General features: G+C 44.6%; 1 protein-coding gene across 10 annotated transcripts in view; it reads left to right on the forward strand.

The window, feature by feature from the left end:
- Window positions 1–13,378, forward strand: part of NEURL1B (neuralized E3 ubiquitin protein ligase 1B) — a 260,932-nt gene extending 247,554 nt beyond the window's left edge. For all 10 annotated transcript variants that reach the window (XM_039484283.1, XM_039484281.1, XM_039484284.1 and 7 more), the window contains 3 exons: window positions 4,563–5,270; window positions 7,518–7,643; window positions 8,626–13,378. In XM_039484283.1, the coding sequence (XP_039340217.1) occupies window positions 4,563–5,270; window positions 7,518–7,643; window positions 8,626–8,870 (1,079 nt within the window). In that variant the 3' untranslated portion in view covers window positions 8,871–13,378. The remainder of the gene's footprint in view (window positions 1–4,562; window positions 5,271–7,517; window positions 7,644–8,625) is intronic.
- Window positions 13,379–14,344: the final 966 nt, after the last annotated feature.

Here is a 14,344-nt window from a genome sequence, read left to right on the forward strand (position 1 = left end):
ATATATATTGATGGTGATCATGTTCCTTAGTAAACAGTCAACCTCTAGTCAAGTAAAACACACATAGTTTTATTCATCTTTCCTTCGACTCCTTTAAACGTTTAGTTTCAAGCTTGCATTTCCTTTAGAAATTTGATTTTTAATTTCTCTTTACAGTCCCAATTCTAGTTCTTAGCCAGTCCATGACTGGTTTGTACTCATTATTCATACAGGGTCCCAGTAAAATTTTGATTATCTCTTCCATTTATTTGCTAATTGTGTCTTGCAGCACATCTCACTAGCAGGTTTCTCTTGATTACACTAGGCCAGGAAAACAAAAATATTTATTGTAAGTGTGCTCGGTTATGTTGCACTGGAATGAAATAGCATGCTGCTTTGGAGCAGGGTACATCGGTGACTGAAGAGACAGTCAGTTGAATCAGGCTTCCTCTGTTCCTGTTTCAGACACCCAGTTGTAGTGGTCCAGTGAAATGCTATGACTCACCCTCCAAGCGTGTCCTATTCCCCTTCCCCAGCCCCTGTGTCTGAGGCTGCAGTTTATATATTTTATCTCCTATCAGGGCCACTTAGAGCCTCTCACGTTACATTCCAGTGCTATCAAAGGGTTTTTTAGAAAGCACAGCACCTAAACACAAGAGAGGCCAGCTTCCATGCTTATCAGCCAGGGGACAGCAGTGTCGTCATTTTCTTTCTAAGAGTTTGGAAACCTTTTCTAAGCTTTGGGTCCCTTTCCTCCCTCCCGCCCCACCCCCAACTCTTCCATTTAGACAAGAGATTTAAGGTCGTGCTTCTCGACATAGCCTTTTGTCCTCCTGTATTACAGGTGATATAACTTTTGGCTCAGTCAGCCTACGTAGATTTACAGCTCAACAGACTGTGCTCCGCAAGCCAGAGCGGACTTATCTTTGCTCGTATAAACAAGGCCATTACCATACATTTACAAAGCACTGGGCATGGCAGTACTGGATGTGATGTAATCTGCCAGTTAAGTGTTCTAAGAACATTAACATAAAACTTGCGTGTTTCCCAGGTGCTGCTGGGCTATCTGCAATAGCGTATTCCTGACAAGCTGACCTTAACCAAGTCACTGTGTTCATCTGTGACTTCAGATTTGGTTTGCAAGGGAGGCTTTTGAGTTTTGTCACTTTCAGTGGACGCAATTGCAAAAGAGGATTTGGTTGTTTTAAGCAGACTCTTAAATGAAGCTCCATAGAAGCGATGCATGTAACGTTCGTGGGTTTTTTTAAAAAGACATTCAAGATTCACGAGAATTTTGGGGTCGTATTTCAAACTAGCATGCACCAAAACTGAAGTTCAGTTAAAATCTACGTACAACCTCTTTCCCCACCACCAACCCCTTCCCTACTGATCAGCTGATTTAATCCGAATATCCACAGCTTTTATTTTTTCTAAGAAGGTGCCTCTGATGTATTGAATGGGCACCAGATCAAATATTTTAGATTTGGCCAAAGTGATTAGTCCATCAGATACTCAGCGACAGGGGCGGCTCCAGGCCCCAGCACACCAAGCGCGTGCTTGGGGCGGCATGCCGCGGGGGGCGCTCTGCCGGTTGCCGGGAGGGCGGCAGGCGGCTCCGGTGGACCTCCTGCAGGCGTGCCTGCAGCAGGTCCGCTGGTCCGGTGCCTGCGGGAGGCCCACCAAAGCCGTGGGACCAGCGGACCCTCCACAGCCACGCCTGCGGTAGGTCCACCGGAGCCGCCTGCCGCCCTCCCGGCGACCGGCAGAGCGCCCCCCGCGGCATGCCGCCCTGCTTGGGGCGGCAAAATGTCTAAAGCCGCCCCTGCTCAGCGATGACCGAGAGCCTTTTTGATATGGTACTTACTATATTACAGCAAATAATGCTAAACTATAAACAGCACTTTACACAGTGCTACTACATGCTCTGATTGCCTGAAACATGTTAAGCATTATTATTCAGTTATCCCTTAATTGTAGCTACTATCCGCGGTAGCACTCTAATATTATATTGGACAACAAATCTATTTAACCACTTACAGTTTTTTTCCCCTCATTGTCCATGTTGCTTTTTAAATTGTCAGTGGTAGTTCTAGTTCTAGTTAGAAAAACAAAACCCTTTACTCTTGTCATAGTATATTTTGTTCACCAGTTCCATCCTGCAGTGGTGTAGTGGACAGAACAAAGGACCGGGGATCAGGACTCCTCTGGCCTGATCTTCAAAATGCCGAGTGCCCCACAAAACCCCGTTGAAGTCAATGGGAGCTGTAGACATTCCAGATCTGAGAAAGGCAGGCCACTAAGCAACGTTCTCAGTTCTCGCCCTGACTCACTAGGTGATGGTGGGGAAACTGAGTTTCACTTGGAGCAGGGGCTGATCAGCACCTGTGAAATTCAGGCCCTTAATTTCTGTGCCTCGGTTTCCTCCTTTGTAAAACAGGAATAACTACCTCTCGTGGGGCATGGAGGTTAAGTACGATGTTTTGAGATCCTGAGACTAGGTGCTGTAGAATGCAGCGTGGAATTTCTCATTCATGACCGTTTATTAATATGACAAAAGCCTATGACAGCCTAAGCACAGTATTGTGACTTCACTGCCAAGTTGTCTGAATTAGTCTGTCCCTTCTGCTCATTTGGTCTCTGCACATTGGGAAAGGTCGCAGAGAGGGACTGGACAGAGGGATTTGCTTTGGGTTTAAGCGTTTTTCTCCTCCTCAATTCTTCTCATTATAAAAAGCCTCTCTTTAAGGCCTCTCTGAACATGCACAGACAGTAAATGAAGGTTTCAGATGCCAAAGGGACAATTGTGAGAAGTTTCTTTATTCCAGTCTTACTTGTCGGCTTGGTTTACATGCTACGGTGTTTCTTTAAAAAGTGACAGAGTCCTGTGGCACCTTATAGACTAACAGACGTATTGGAGCATAAGCTTTCGTGGGTGAATACGCACTTCGTCAGACGCATGTCGGATGGATTTCCACTCCATACGGCTACATGCGTCTGATGAAGTGGGTATTCACCCACGAAAGCTTATGCTCCAATATGTCTGTTAGTCTATAAGATGCCCCAGGATTCTTTGTCGCTTTTTACAGATCCAGACTAACACGGCTACTCCTCTGGTATTTCTTTAATTTGGTTCTTTTGGTCTGTTAACTAGGCATGCCAGTCTCACTGGATTTCCATTCCAAACCTGCAGGAATGGGGAAAGCTGGGAATGTAGCCCAAATATAGCAGCACTGGAGCCCCTCCATAGACTGCATCCTTCAGTGTTGGTATCATGAAGCTCTGAAGTGTCCTTCATCCTGTATCTGAGCTCTACTTATCGCCAGATTCCCTGTCCTTTCTGGAAGTAGCTGGTCCAGCCATTAAGATTACGCTTGAGGCTTTGCTGCTTGGCCACTCAAAGAAATCATGCATCTAAGCCGAGGCATCCTGTCCTTTCCAACCACTGAACTGGCTCGTGTGTTTGCCTTCTTTGGTAAAAATCAAATAGATCTTCTCCCATAAGTAGCAGACAGCACGGATGATGCTGATGCTTTTCCATCTTTGAGAATGAATTGAATCCTGGTTTGCTCACTCTGTCTTGATGCCTTATGCGTTGGATTTAGTCTGGGTTTTAATATAATTGCCTAAGAAGTAAATACACAGGCAGCAGGGAGTTGCGTATGGCTGAAGTGCACATTCGATTTGTGAGACTTGAGTTTCTGTGATTTCACCCTGCTTTGTAAGAGGACTTTTTAAAAATCAAAATAATTTCCTCCTGTTTTAAATATATATATTAGATGTAGTTTTTGTGACCAGCTCTTGACAGGAATCGACGCACAATGTCAACTTTGAACATTATCTTGGTCTTAATGTTTCTGGGTCATAAACATCTGTTATAGTCAGTCTCTTGATAAGACAGTAGCAAATGGGAAGTGGTCTTTTGACAGAGCCTGTGACTTGCTCATGTGTTTCAAAACACAGTGACCTCTTCGTTAAAGTGAACACGTTTCTTTTTTTAAAAAAAATACTTTTTTGTGTGTAATTTGTCTGCGTTCACATGTATTTTCATAGTTATGAAATGGACTGTAAAATTCATGTATTATGCTTGCATTACCTTTCCCATCACCCTTATGCGAATACAGGGTGGCGGGGGGGTGGGGTGGAGTTTGAGATGGGGGGACAGGGTATTGGGACATTTCTCATTAAAGCAGATAGATAGAACCGGAAAATTATATTGTATGGAGTGGCTTCAAGCCTTTATACCCCTCCCTGTTTGCAACTGCCTGTCTAGTTCACTGTGTCACCCTGTTTTTACCAGTGTAAGCACTTTTCACTTCAATGAATAAGATTTATAGCACTTGCTACTCTTGAGATAACCCAGGGATGCAGCCATGCAGCTGACATCTGATTTCCATCATTGATGGTGGTTGCAGATAAGTTTTTCTAACATACTCCATCAAAAATCAGTGGCTGAACTCCATTCACTTTCTCATTGATGGTCAGTGGGCAGAGGTCTGCAGGAGAGCTAAATGTAGCTGACCTGTAGGGGAGGTTGGGGGAAGTACTTGAATCTAATGCAGCTTGTTCTCATAATTGTCTCACAGATAGCATGTTTGCAGAGACCATGACCTCCACCCACCTCAGTAGTGCACGATTGAGCACTTGCCTTCCTCAGAGCAGTCATGATTCCGCCAACTTCAATAACAATGAACTGGAGAACAACCAAGTGGTGGCCAAAATTGCTAACCTAAATTTGAGTCGGGTGCCGGGGCTTTCGATGGATAACCACATAATCCCCTGTTGCCCAAACAGACGGCAGCGTGCCCAGGGTGTGCCCGCCTTTCTGGATACGGATCTGCATTTCCACCCCACCCGCGGGCCTGATGTTACCTTTTCTCAGGACCGCATGGTGGCGTGCACCAATTGGCAAGAAAGCAATAGGACTTTGGTGTTTTCTGACCGGCCTTTGCACATTGGTGAAAGCCTCTTTGTGGAAATAGGACTCCTAGGGTTGCCATATCATGGGGCCCTTTCGTTTGGCATCACTTCTTGTGATCCAGGTACTTTACGGACAAATGAGCTCCCAGCGGATCCGGACTTCCTCTTGGACCGCAAGGAGTACTGGGTGGTTTACCGAGCATTCCCAGTCTTCAGCAGCGGCGACATCCTCAGCTTCATGGTCTTGCCAAATGGAGAAGTGCACCATGGGATGAATGGAGTCAGCCGAGGGATGCTTATGTGCGTGGACACCTCACAGTCTCTCTGGGTGTTTTTCACAATTCATGGAGTAATCAACCAGCTCAAAATATTAGGTAAGTGCAGCCTAAAAGTAATGTGAAGGGGCATGTGTCTTGTGAAATTTCACCAGATTGTGAGCCTCTCATTCGCACTGGTGACATTGGCTTCAATAGCAATGCTCCTGTGAGGAGGTGAGCACCACTGTGAATAAGCAGTTCATGATCTGGTCCCTAGTGAGGGTGGTCAGCTCTGTCAAGCATGTAATAAGATGGGTGCTTGTGTTTATAAATGGAAAGAAATAACATAGGTATATCCTTCATATGTAAGGCCATTGCATGAGACTTACGGTTTACATGGGCTAATGCTAAGCTGTTTTGTATTTTAATACTTTTCACAAGAGAATCTTTATGAGCCCACTACTCCTGCCAACGGGTATTAAACACCGAACTCACTAGCACAGATGATTTTGATAAATCAACAGTGGTTTTAATGTATATCACGCTGTTAGATGGTATCTCCCCGAACACTGCAGTAACTCATTATCAGATGTCACACTTTAGACCATTGCTGTAGAATACAGCTGCGCTCTTTAAAAAGGAAAGAGTGCTTTAGAGGTCACATCTTTCTGCTCCATCTAGAAGCAATTCGCTCAGTTAAATTGAGGCTCTGTCTGACTGTCAGCACTGCAAACATACTCTTTCCTCTGCATATCTAGCTCTGTGTGCCCTGGGTCATCAACAGCAACAGTGTTTCTTGAGCTGGAACTTTAAGTGGCAGTTTCAGTTTGGATGCATGAGGCAGGAAAAAAATAACTACAGCTTATTATTCTCCAGCTAGAGCAGGTGCCTCTAAGGGTACGTCTACACTGTAGCCTTAGCCTGTGCTCCTACATGTGGTTTTGCCCACCCCCACCATCCAGACATAAAACCTTGAAGCACATGTTTGTTTATGTTTTGAACCCATGCTCGCTTGCAAGGCTGTGGGGTGGGTTAAAGCCCAAGCTGTATTTTAGTTTGGGCTGGAACCCACCCACTTTGCAGTACAGTTTCAGGCAAGATCACTTGAGTGCTGATAGTCCTCCAAGACCCTTCCCACAGTTCCCTTTGTGAGACAGACAGGTTCTCCTGCAATTGATCCAGTTGACTGGGAAAGAATCCTAGAGCATCTCAGCACAAAGCACCCTGAGATATGCCCCTAAACACCCACGAGCCAGTGAAGAAATAGTTTGGACACAGTAACGGGGTAAGGCTTTGAGTGAGGATGCTCATATTATGGCTAGGCGAACCTGAGTGCAAGTCACACAGAACCAGGTATCAAGCACTCAGGCTAAGAGTGCAGTGTAGACATACCCTAAAACGTCACCATGACTTCATTTGTTATTTCTGAATTACACCAGCTTGTATCTAAAGAGAATCAAGCCTTTTCTCTAAGTAAATATTACCTTGGTAAAAAATGTTTATATGCATTTTTAGTAACCCAAGTGCTCAGTTTCACCCTCAGATGTGTATGTGCATGCAGCTTCTGGTAGCTTCACTGGGAGTGATCTGTGAGCACACAATTTGGCCTGTAAATATTCAGCTTAGAAGGACAGTATAGTCAAAGTTACACAAGACCTCAAGTGAGTCGTTATCAGGACATGGTTAATTCAATTCTCTACAGTATCTGATGGAGAATTCTCAAGCTTTTCTTCCATTGACATGATGCAGCTTATATCCCTTGTTGCCCTAAGCAGACTAATTATTTTAAACTTAAGTGGAAATAACACATTGCAGCCACTCCATGTATTGCACTGCATTTTGATTATTATCCTAAAGCACCTTCCATTTAAAAATCTCAGAGCTGTAGCTCTTTAAACTTTTGCTTAGTCTGTGTTGGATGTAGCTTTAAAGATTTTCTTCTCAACTCCCCAGTTGATGAGGCTGGCTGCCTTTGCAGACATAGGTTCATGTCAGGCAACCAGCCACTGTTTGCTTAGTTGTCTTTGCTTGAAAAGATGTTCATATTAAAGTAAATAGGGATATAATCGCAGCCTCTTGTCTCTGACAGGTGTTCCTAGTCAGATCAGGTGGGTAGCAGACAGGCTGAATGAACTGGGAACAAGCACTGTCCTCAGCAGCACGTTCTGGGCCAAGACAGAGGTTCATCTTTTAAATAAATACAATTAGAATTGCTAAGTAAAAACTGAGTGTATTTCTTTACAAAGCGTGATCTACCATATAGTACCTAGTGAAGCAGAGATGCTGCTGTTCAGGTTATTTAGCACTGATGATGCTTGGGAGGTCCATTCTACCTGTAACTGACTGAACTCTGTTGTACTTCAGGCACTGTCCAGTCCAGTCCTGGAACTGTCTCTCCCTCAGGATCCCCTGGAGGCTCACAGTATGACAGTGACTCCGATATGGCCTTCAGCGTGAATAGGTCCTCGTCTGCTTCAGAGTCATCACTAGGTAAGGGAGGCCTCTGCAGTGCGCCCCTGCAGCTTGGAAGACATGTGGTCATCGTCCTGGTCAGGAAACAAACAAGAACAACCCAGCAGGTTTTCTTCCCTACCTTAGTTAGAATTGTTGCTATCTGCATGGTGTATGGAAATCCAGCATCCAGACATAGGAGCCTGGATTTCCCAAGGCAGCTCACTGGTGTAATACGCATTAGTGCTAATGTGTGACAGCCTAGAGGGTAATATTCTGAGACCATGCACAAAATAGCAGGAGGGTGTATTTTCAGGACAATGTGGTTCAGTGGAACTGGGAGCCAGGAAGTTCTCTGTGGCCCCATAAACCATTTAAATTCTTCTGGTTTCCTCTACTATGTATAGAAATACAACTTCTTGTCCACCTCCCAGGGTGAGGATCAGTCACTGTGTGGCTAGCACTTTACACCCTGGAAACACTGCACAAAGTGCTATTGTCTTGAGCTCAGGCAGATTCCCAAGAATTTCTCATCTTGTAATATAACTGGCAAATACTTGTGGCTTGAAGTACAGTGCTGCATTCCCAGCCAGAAATGCCACTATTATAATACATCTCATCGCTGCATGAGAGTTGACTCTTAGCCACGTTCCTTTGAGAGAGTAGGGCCTTCTGAAAGACCAGGTTGCTGTGCACCAGCCCAGATGTACAGGCCTGTGAATGTGATGCTTCGCTCTTACGGGCAAGGGAAACATGTAGCTGTTTAAAATTCTTGCCAGGCTGTGAATGGACACACATGCTGTGCTTGTAACCAGATGTGTAAACCAGAATCTGATTCATTTGAACACGTAATACAGGGCTCATACAATAGGATTTAAGGATGGAGATTGAGGGAAATATCTAGGAAAAATGATTAAATTGGGTGTGTGGCTAATAATACAATATAACTATCAAACCCTCTTGTTTGATCCATTCTTGCTATTGAGTAACATTTCTCTTTCTCCCGCCCTCTCCTTTGCAGTGACTGCTCCAAGTTCCCCTCTGAGCCCTCCCGTCTCTCCCGTCTTTCCCCCTCCAGAGGCCTCGAGCAGCAAGAATGGGGAGTGCACTGTCTGCTTCGACAGTGAAGTGGACACTGTGATCTACACCTGCGGACACATGTGCCTGTGCAACACCTGTGGTCTTAAGCTGAAGAAGCAACTCAATGCCTGCTGCCCAATCTGCCGACGAGTCATCAAAGATGTTATTAAAATATACCGCCCTTGATCTCGCCCTCTCTCAGCGTGGGAGGAAGGAACTCTGCTAGCAGTAACCCTGCCTTTCCGTCCCTGCTTATGGGTTGTCATGCTGGTTGGTCGTTACCAAGTGGCTCATTGTCTGTGTTTCCATATTTGACTGGTAGAACAAATCAGGGATATAACTGAGCTGAGGGGCTCTCTGGTCTGAATGGGGCCGGAAGCTAAGGCTTCCAAGTAGGCAGGGCTTCAAAACGATGCTGCTCTATGAAGCCAGCCAGCAAATCGCTGGTGTGGGCCCCTTCCAACTGCAGAAGAGAAATTTCTTGTGCAATGGCTTTTTTTTTTTTTTAGGGAGGGTGTGCTGGTGCAGGGAGGGAGTTTATTAATCTTTGTGGTGTCACCTGGGTCAGGAGCTCCCGCTTTCACACCCAGGGAGTGAAAACTTAAACTGCCACTGGGGATAGCGCTTGTCCAGGCAGCACCATGTGATGGAACAGAGTCAGAATCAGCCCTAGGATAGTAGCTAAAGGTGAAACTGAATGCTTTTTATATTGTAAAAAGAATAAAAATATTTAATTCCAAGTGAGGGACTGAATATAGGTGTGGGCTACAAATTACACTTCTGAACAAAGTAGTTTAGAAATCAGATCATTTCCTTACCCAAGATCTGAACTCTGTAGCGTCAACAACTGTACCAGAATAACGAGTGCCCAAAGCAGTCTGAGATGTCTGTATTGTCACTGGCTCTTGCAGTGGGAACACAGAACCCTGAGTTTGTGTATATGTAAAGCAGCTTTTGCATTCACCTTCTTAAAGGAATTGGGAGGGGAATGCAGGGAGGAGGACTAAGTGCAGATTAGGTGCAAAGCATCCAGCTTCTTAAGACTCAATATAGCAGTAGATTGTCTGAAGCCAGACCTTGGTACTAGCAAGGGGAGGAACGAATACAATCTATTTTGGATCCTCATACAGTCAAAGCAACTGTTGTAATTTAGTTAATAGGCCTTTGAATGTATTTACTGGAGTTATTTTCATAGTAGTCTGTTACCATGAAACAGTCGATCATGAAAGAGAGACAGACGCAGCTACATTATCTCAGCCTAGAGCAAAGGAAATGAGCAGGTAGCTAGTCTGCACAGGAGGGAGACTTTAATATTCTTGTAATTGTAAAATGCTTAATGTAAAATAGATTGCATTGCTTTTCCCCATAAAACAGTATCTTCATGGGTCATCTAACAGCTGCTAAGCACTCAATCATTTGTGACTTAAATCCCTTTTAATCCCTTCTTTGCAGCCTGCACCTGAGCATGGTACTTACATCTTTTCCCCCCTGGTAGTAAAATGTCTTACAGAAACCTCATGGAGCTGAAGTCACTAGCTTACAGCCTCCACTGCATTTATTGTAGCCAGGCCTCTCTGAGCAGTGGCAGAAAGGTTATACTCTCACCAGAGAGGCTGACAGTGGCAACATTCAGTATTTCGAAGTTCCAGAAAGTTTCCTTTTTGTCCTTAAAAAGTGTTGTGTAAAAGTACAATTTAATTAGCATTCTCCTCTGCTCAAGGTTTTATCCACAAAGCATGCAACGGGCTAGGCTGGCTCTGCCCTGGCAGGAAATCCTGTTATTTTAGTGAGCAGTTCAGGGCATCTAATTGAAATTAACAAGCATCCCACTTGGCATTACCTCCTGAAAACAGGATTGAAGGCTATTATTAGATGCTGGGATTTAAAAGGTAAATGGATTTTAGTTTTCATTTTAGACAGCTATAAACTATGGAATTCTGCCTGGGCTGTAAAGCCCACTACTACAATGAAGTGAGGTGAGGTAGATGTAGCTCTACTTACTTCCTGTTGGCTCTGTCTTTTGTACCCCAGAATGGAGCCCACCCCCGCTCTCCCTCAGTCAGCTCATAGAAAAAGCCTGGAGGTGACTTTTTTACTCAGCCCTGTGCTAGTAGCAGCCAAGCTCACGTACACACGGAAGCGATAAGGACGTGGTCATGATGGCCGAGGTGGAAATGAGGCATGTCTAATCCCATCATAGTGATCATTTCCAGCCCTGTGTGTAACAGCTGCTTTCTCAGGAGCGATGCATTTATCAATCTAGAAATGAAAACTGAACAGTCGCATGCACCACAGGGCTAGAGTAGCTGAATCATGAGAAGCTATTTGAGGTCATTTATTTCTTTGGGTCTCTTCCTCTGGCCCTGGGCCCTTTGGCCTCGTTTCAGTCCATCTCCATTTCGTTGCGCTCAGTCTTTGGCTGTTCTTGACCTGGATGCTTTAACTGTAGCGCTTCACAGTTGAGCGGCATCAGCAAACTTGCTTTGATCTGCCCAGCTCGTGCTTTGGAAGCTGGTGGTGGAATAACAGAGCTCAAATGGAGACAGATTATGGTTACCTGTTAGATAATGAGAAATGCTTCAAAGGGATCAAAGTGTCCTCCCTTCCCTTTGGGTTTTTTCCTGATGTGCAGCTGTTGAAGTAGCTAAACACGGGGAAGAGGAAAACTGTCTTTTCTTGAAGAATATTAGAGTAGCCGCTGCAGCCTTAGCTCAGATCTCATGCACTGCGTTTCCATACTAGCGCCCTGGCTGGCCTGATTTGAGATTTCTAAAGAGGATTCATTAGGTGGATGCGGGCTGCTTGGGGTCTCACCATGCTGCACAATAAATGTAACAAAGCAAATGGCAGCCCTTAAACTATCAACCAACTGCAAAACTCCAGGTACAGCTTAAAGACAGGAGCAGGTCTAGACATGGTGTAAACCATCATAGCTCTGGAGGGACTGAGCTAATGACAACCTACAACAGCTGATGACCTGCCCCTCCCCTGGGACTTCACATTAAACATTACAACAGAGGACAGCAATTGCATTGCCTCTTGTGGAGGCTTCCAAGTTCTTGTATCAGCAGCTAAGCAGGGCTTCTCTGAGTTTTACAGCACAAATGACTCCTTGAACCCTACAATAGGAAGAAAAAAAATAGGTTTGGCTTTGGATTTAGTTGGCCTAAGTAAGTACTCTATTCTCTGGGTATGCTAATGAGCCCTAGTTCAGCAGATGTGAGAGGTTGGTTTCTGGCCAAAGATAAGCTAAGGGCATTAGACTCTACCTTAGGAGCTCTGAATACCATTAGTTAGGTCTCCGGATTCGGAAGATCTCAATGGGAGGTTGCAGATCACCATGTTGATGCCTTAAGCCCAGTCGCAGAATACCCCCTTCACAGTCCAACAGTTAGGGCCAAGACATTGTCCCTGGAAGCGGCTCTCTCTGATTGTGGATTAGTGGTAGGGAAGAGGATACTTACCAGACCTTCCTGTGTCTGGGTCAGCTGGTCTCCAGTTGCAGAATCCCAGAGTCCAAGCCCCGTCACTGCTGTTACTGAGAAAAGAGGGAAATAGCATGCTGCTTATGCTCAAAGAATACGGGATGGCTACAAATCAAACTTGATGGAATTTCTTGGGAATCTGCCCTTTCAACAACTAGTTTCAGGGAGGCCTGATCTCAGCAGAGACGGGATGAGGGAGCGACACAGACTTGCATAGATTTGGGCCAGATCTTTAAATGGTGTAAAATGTCATAATGCCGTTAAGTCAATGGCGCTATGACAGTTTACACCAGCTGAAGGTCTGGTCCCATTGACTTTAAAAACTGCACGTATTATGTTTACCATTGTGCTTTGGCTCAGTATGACAGAACCAAGACGTAGCCTAGGGCCGCTAACACAGCCTCCTCCATTGCGTGTTATAATTTGGCAAAGTGGTGCAAAACACAACTGAGCCGTCCCTGCTTTGCTGTTCCCAAGTGGCTCTCCCAAACCTATTCTTTAATTCACTCATCCCTGTGGCCATCCTACTGCCATGGCACCTGCTACCAACGGTGTTTTTGACATACATCTTTTTCAGATGATGGGTCAATGCAGGGGACAGAGCTGGGAAGAGAAAATGCTGCACAAGTTTTCATTCCCAGAATAGCAGCTGCAAACCAATTTCCAAAAGGGTAGCATCCAGCAGAGACTGAGAGGGCTCATTCATTCAGGGTAATTAAGCTAGTTTAATGTCCACAGTGTGGCTGTGCCGTGGATTGTGAAATGCGCATTAGTGGACGTGTATCCCTACCTATTCCAGTTGGTTGAGGATTTTCCAATTGAGATCCAGAGAGGCCTCAGATTCCCAGGAAAAAGGTGGCCTCATAGGAATTTAATTGTTTGTACTTGTATTGCTATATATATTTTTTAGTCTGATATGATTTGTACAGAAGATCTGTTTGTGCCTTATAAGGGTGTCTGTGCACTTTTTATCCTTTTTAAAGCAACTTTAAAAAATTTGAAAAAAAATTAACACGAATCAATGGTAATTTTATAGAATTCTGTGTTCACTGAAAATCCTGCTTTTTTGATATTGGAGTGAAAATTGTTTCTATGGATTCCCCCCTCCCACCTCGGTTTAAGAAAAAGCATTTTTATTTTCCCAATTTCAAAGACAGTTAATCTTGTATTGTTACTTTTAAAGCAGATTGTTGGGGGTGGGGGGGGAAAGGGGCACGGGGGAGGGGTTTGCACTTCTCCATGTCTATATTCTATAGCATAGTGTTCTGTGCTGTGTGTTTTATTTTTGTCTGTTTATCTGTTTTACATTAATATAATTTTACCTGATTATGAAACAAATAAAACACTGTCTTGTATAAGTTCTCCCCGGCTTTTAAGAATGTTTAACTAACTTTATTTTCTTTTATTTATTTTTTTAATTGCTGTTTGGTCAAGAGGCAGGGCCACCTCTCCAGCTTATGTAAAGTGGTGCTGCTCCATTGAAGTAAAAAAACCCCACACATCAGCTGAGGCTCTTGTCTTCACTATGGTATATACACACACACGGAGACATATGGGACCATGGTCTTGTTTCAGCTGCAGCCACAGGTTCCCATTAAGAGTAAGAACCCAACGCATGCATGCAGGGGTTTAATTTGGTCATAAGGCTGTGACCCAAGAGTAGGTACAACAACATTTAAAAATGAAAAGCTAATAATAAATGGCAGGGAGGTGCTTCAACCACAGAGTAGCTACAACTAGACAGTGCATACAGCAGAACCAGCCTGCATGGGCCAGATGAAGTGAGCAAATAGTTCTTTGACCTCTGACTTCTGTGGAAGAGTTTCTTGGCACACCGAAGTTACTAAGTGGTAGTAACAGCCAGTTAAAGAACTACTGAGCCACCTACCTTCAAGGTGTACACTAGGCTTGGAGGACAGTTCTGTGTTCTAAGGCGGATCAGTGTACGTCACATATGGAGAGGCTTTAAGTGTTCACCACGCAGCCCAGCTCAGAAGGGCTGTAGCTCCACTTTTACTTCCAAATATATTGGGGAATTTGCAGCACTGGGAAGGAATCCAGCTCTGCTCTGGAACACAGGGAGAGCAGACTGAGTAAAGGAGTTTATGGTCCATTCCACCCGCCACGCCCAACAAGGGCGGTATTTGAATCTAAGATACACATTTACCTAGGGGT

This window comes from Mauremys reevesii, linkage group 8, assembly GCF_016161935.1.
Source record: "Mauremys reevesii isolate NIE-2019 linkage group 8, ASM1616193v1, whole genome shotgun sequence".
Lineage (NCBI taxonomy): Eukaryota > Metazoa > Chordata > Testudines > Geoemydidae > Mauremys > Mauremys reevesii.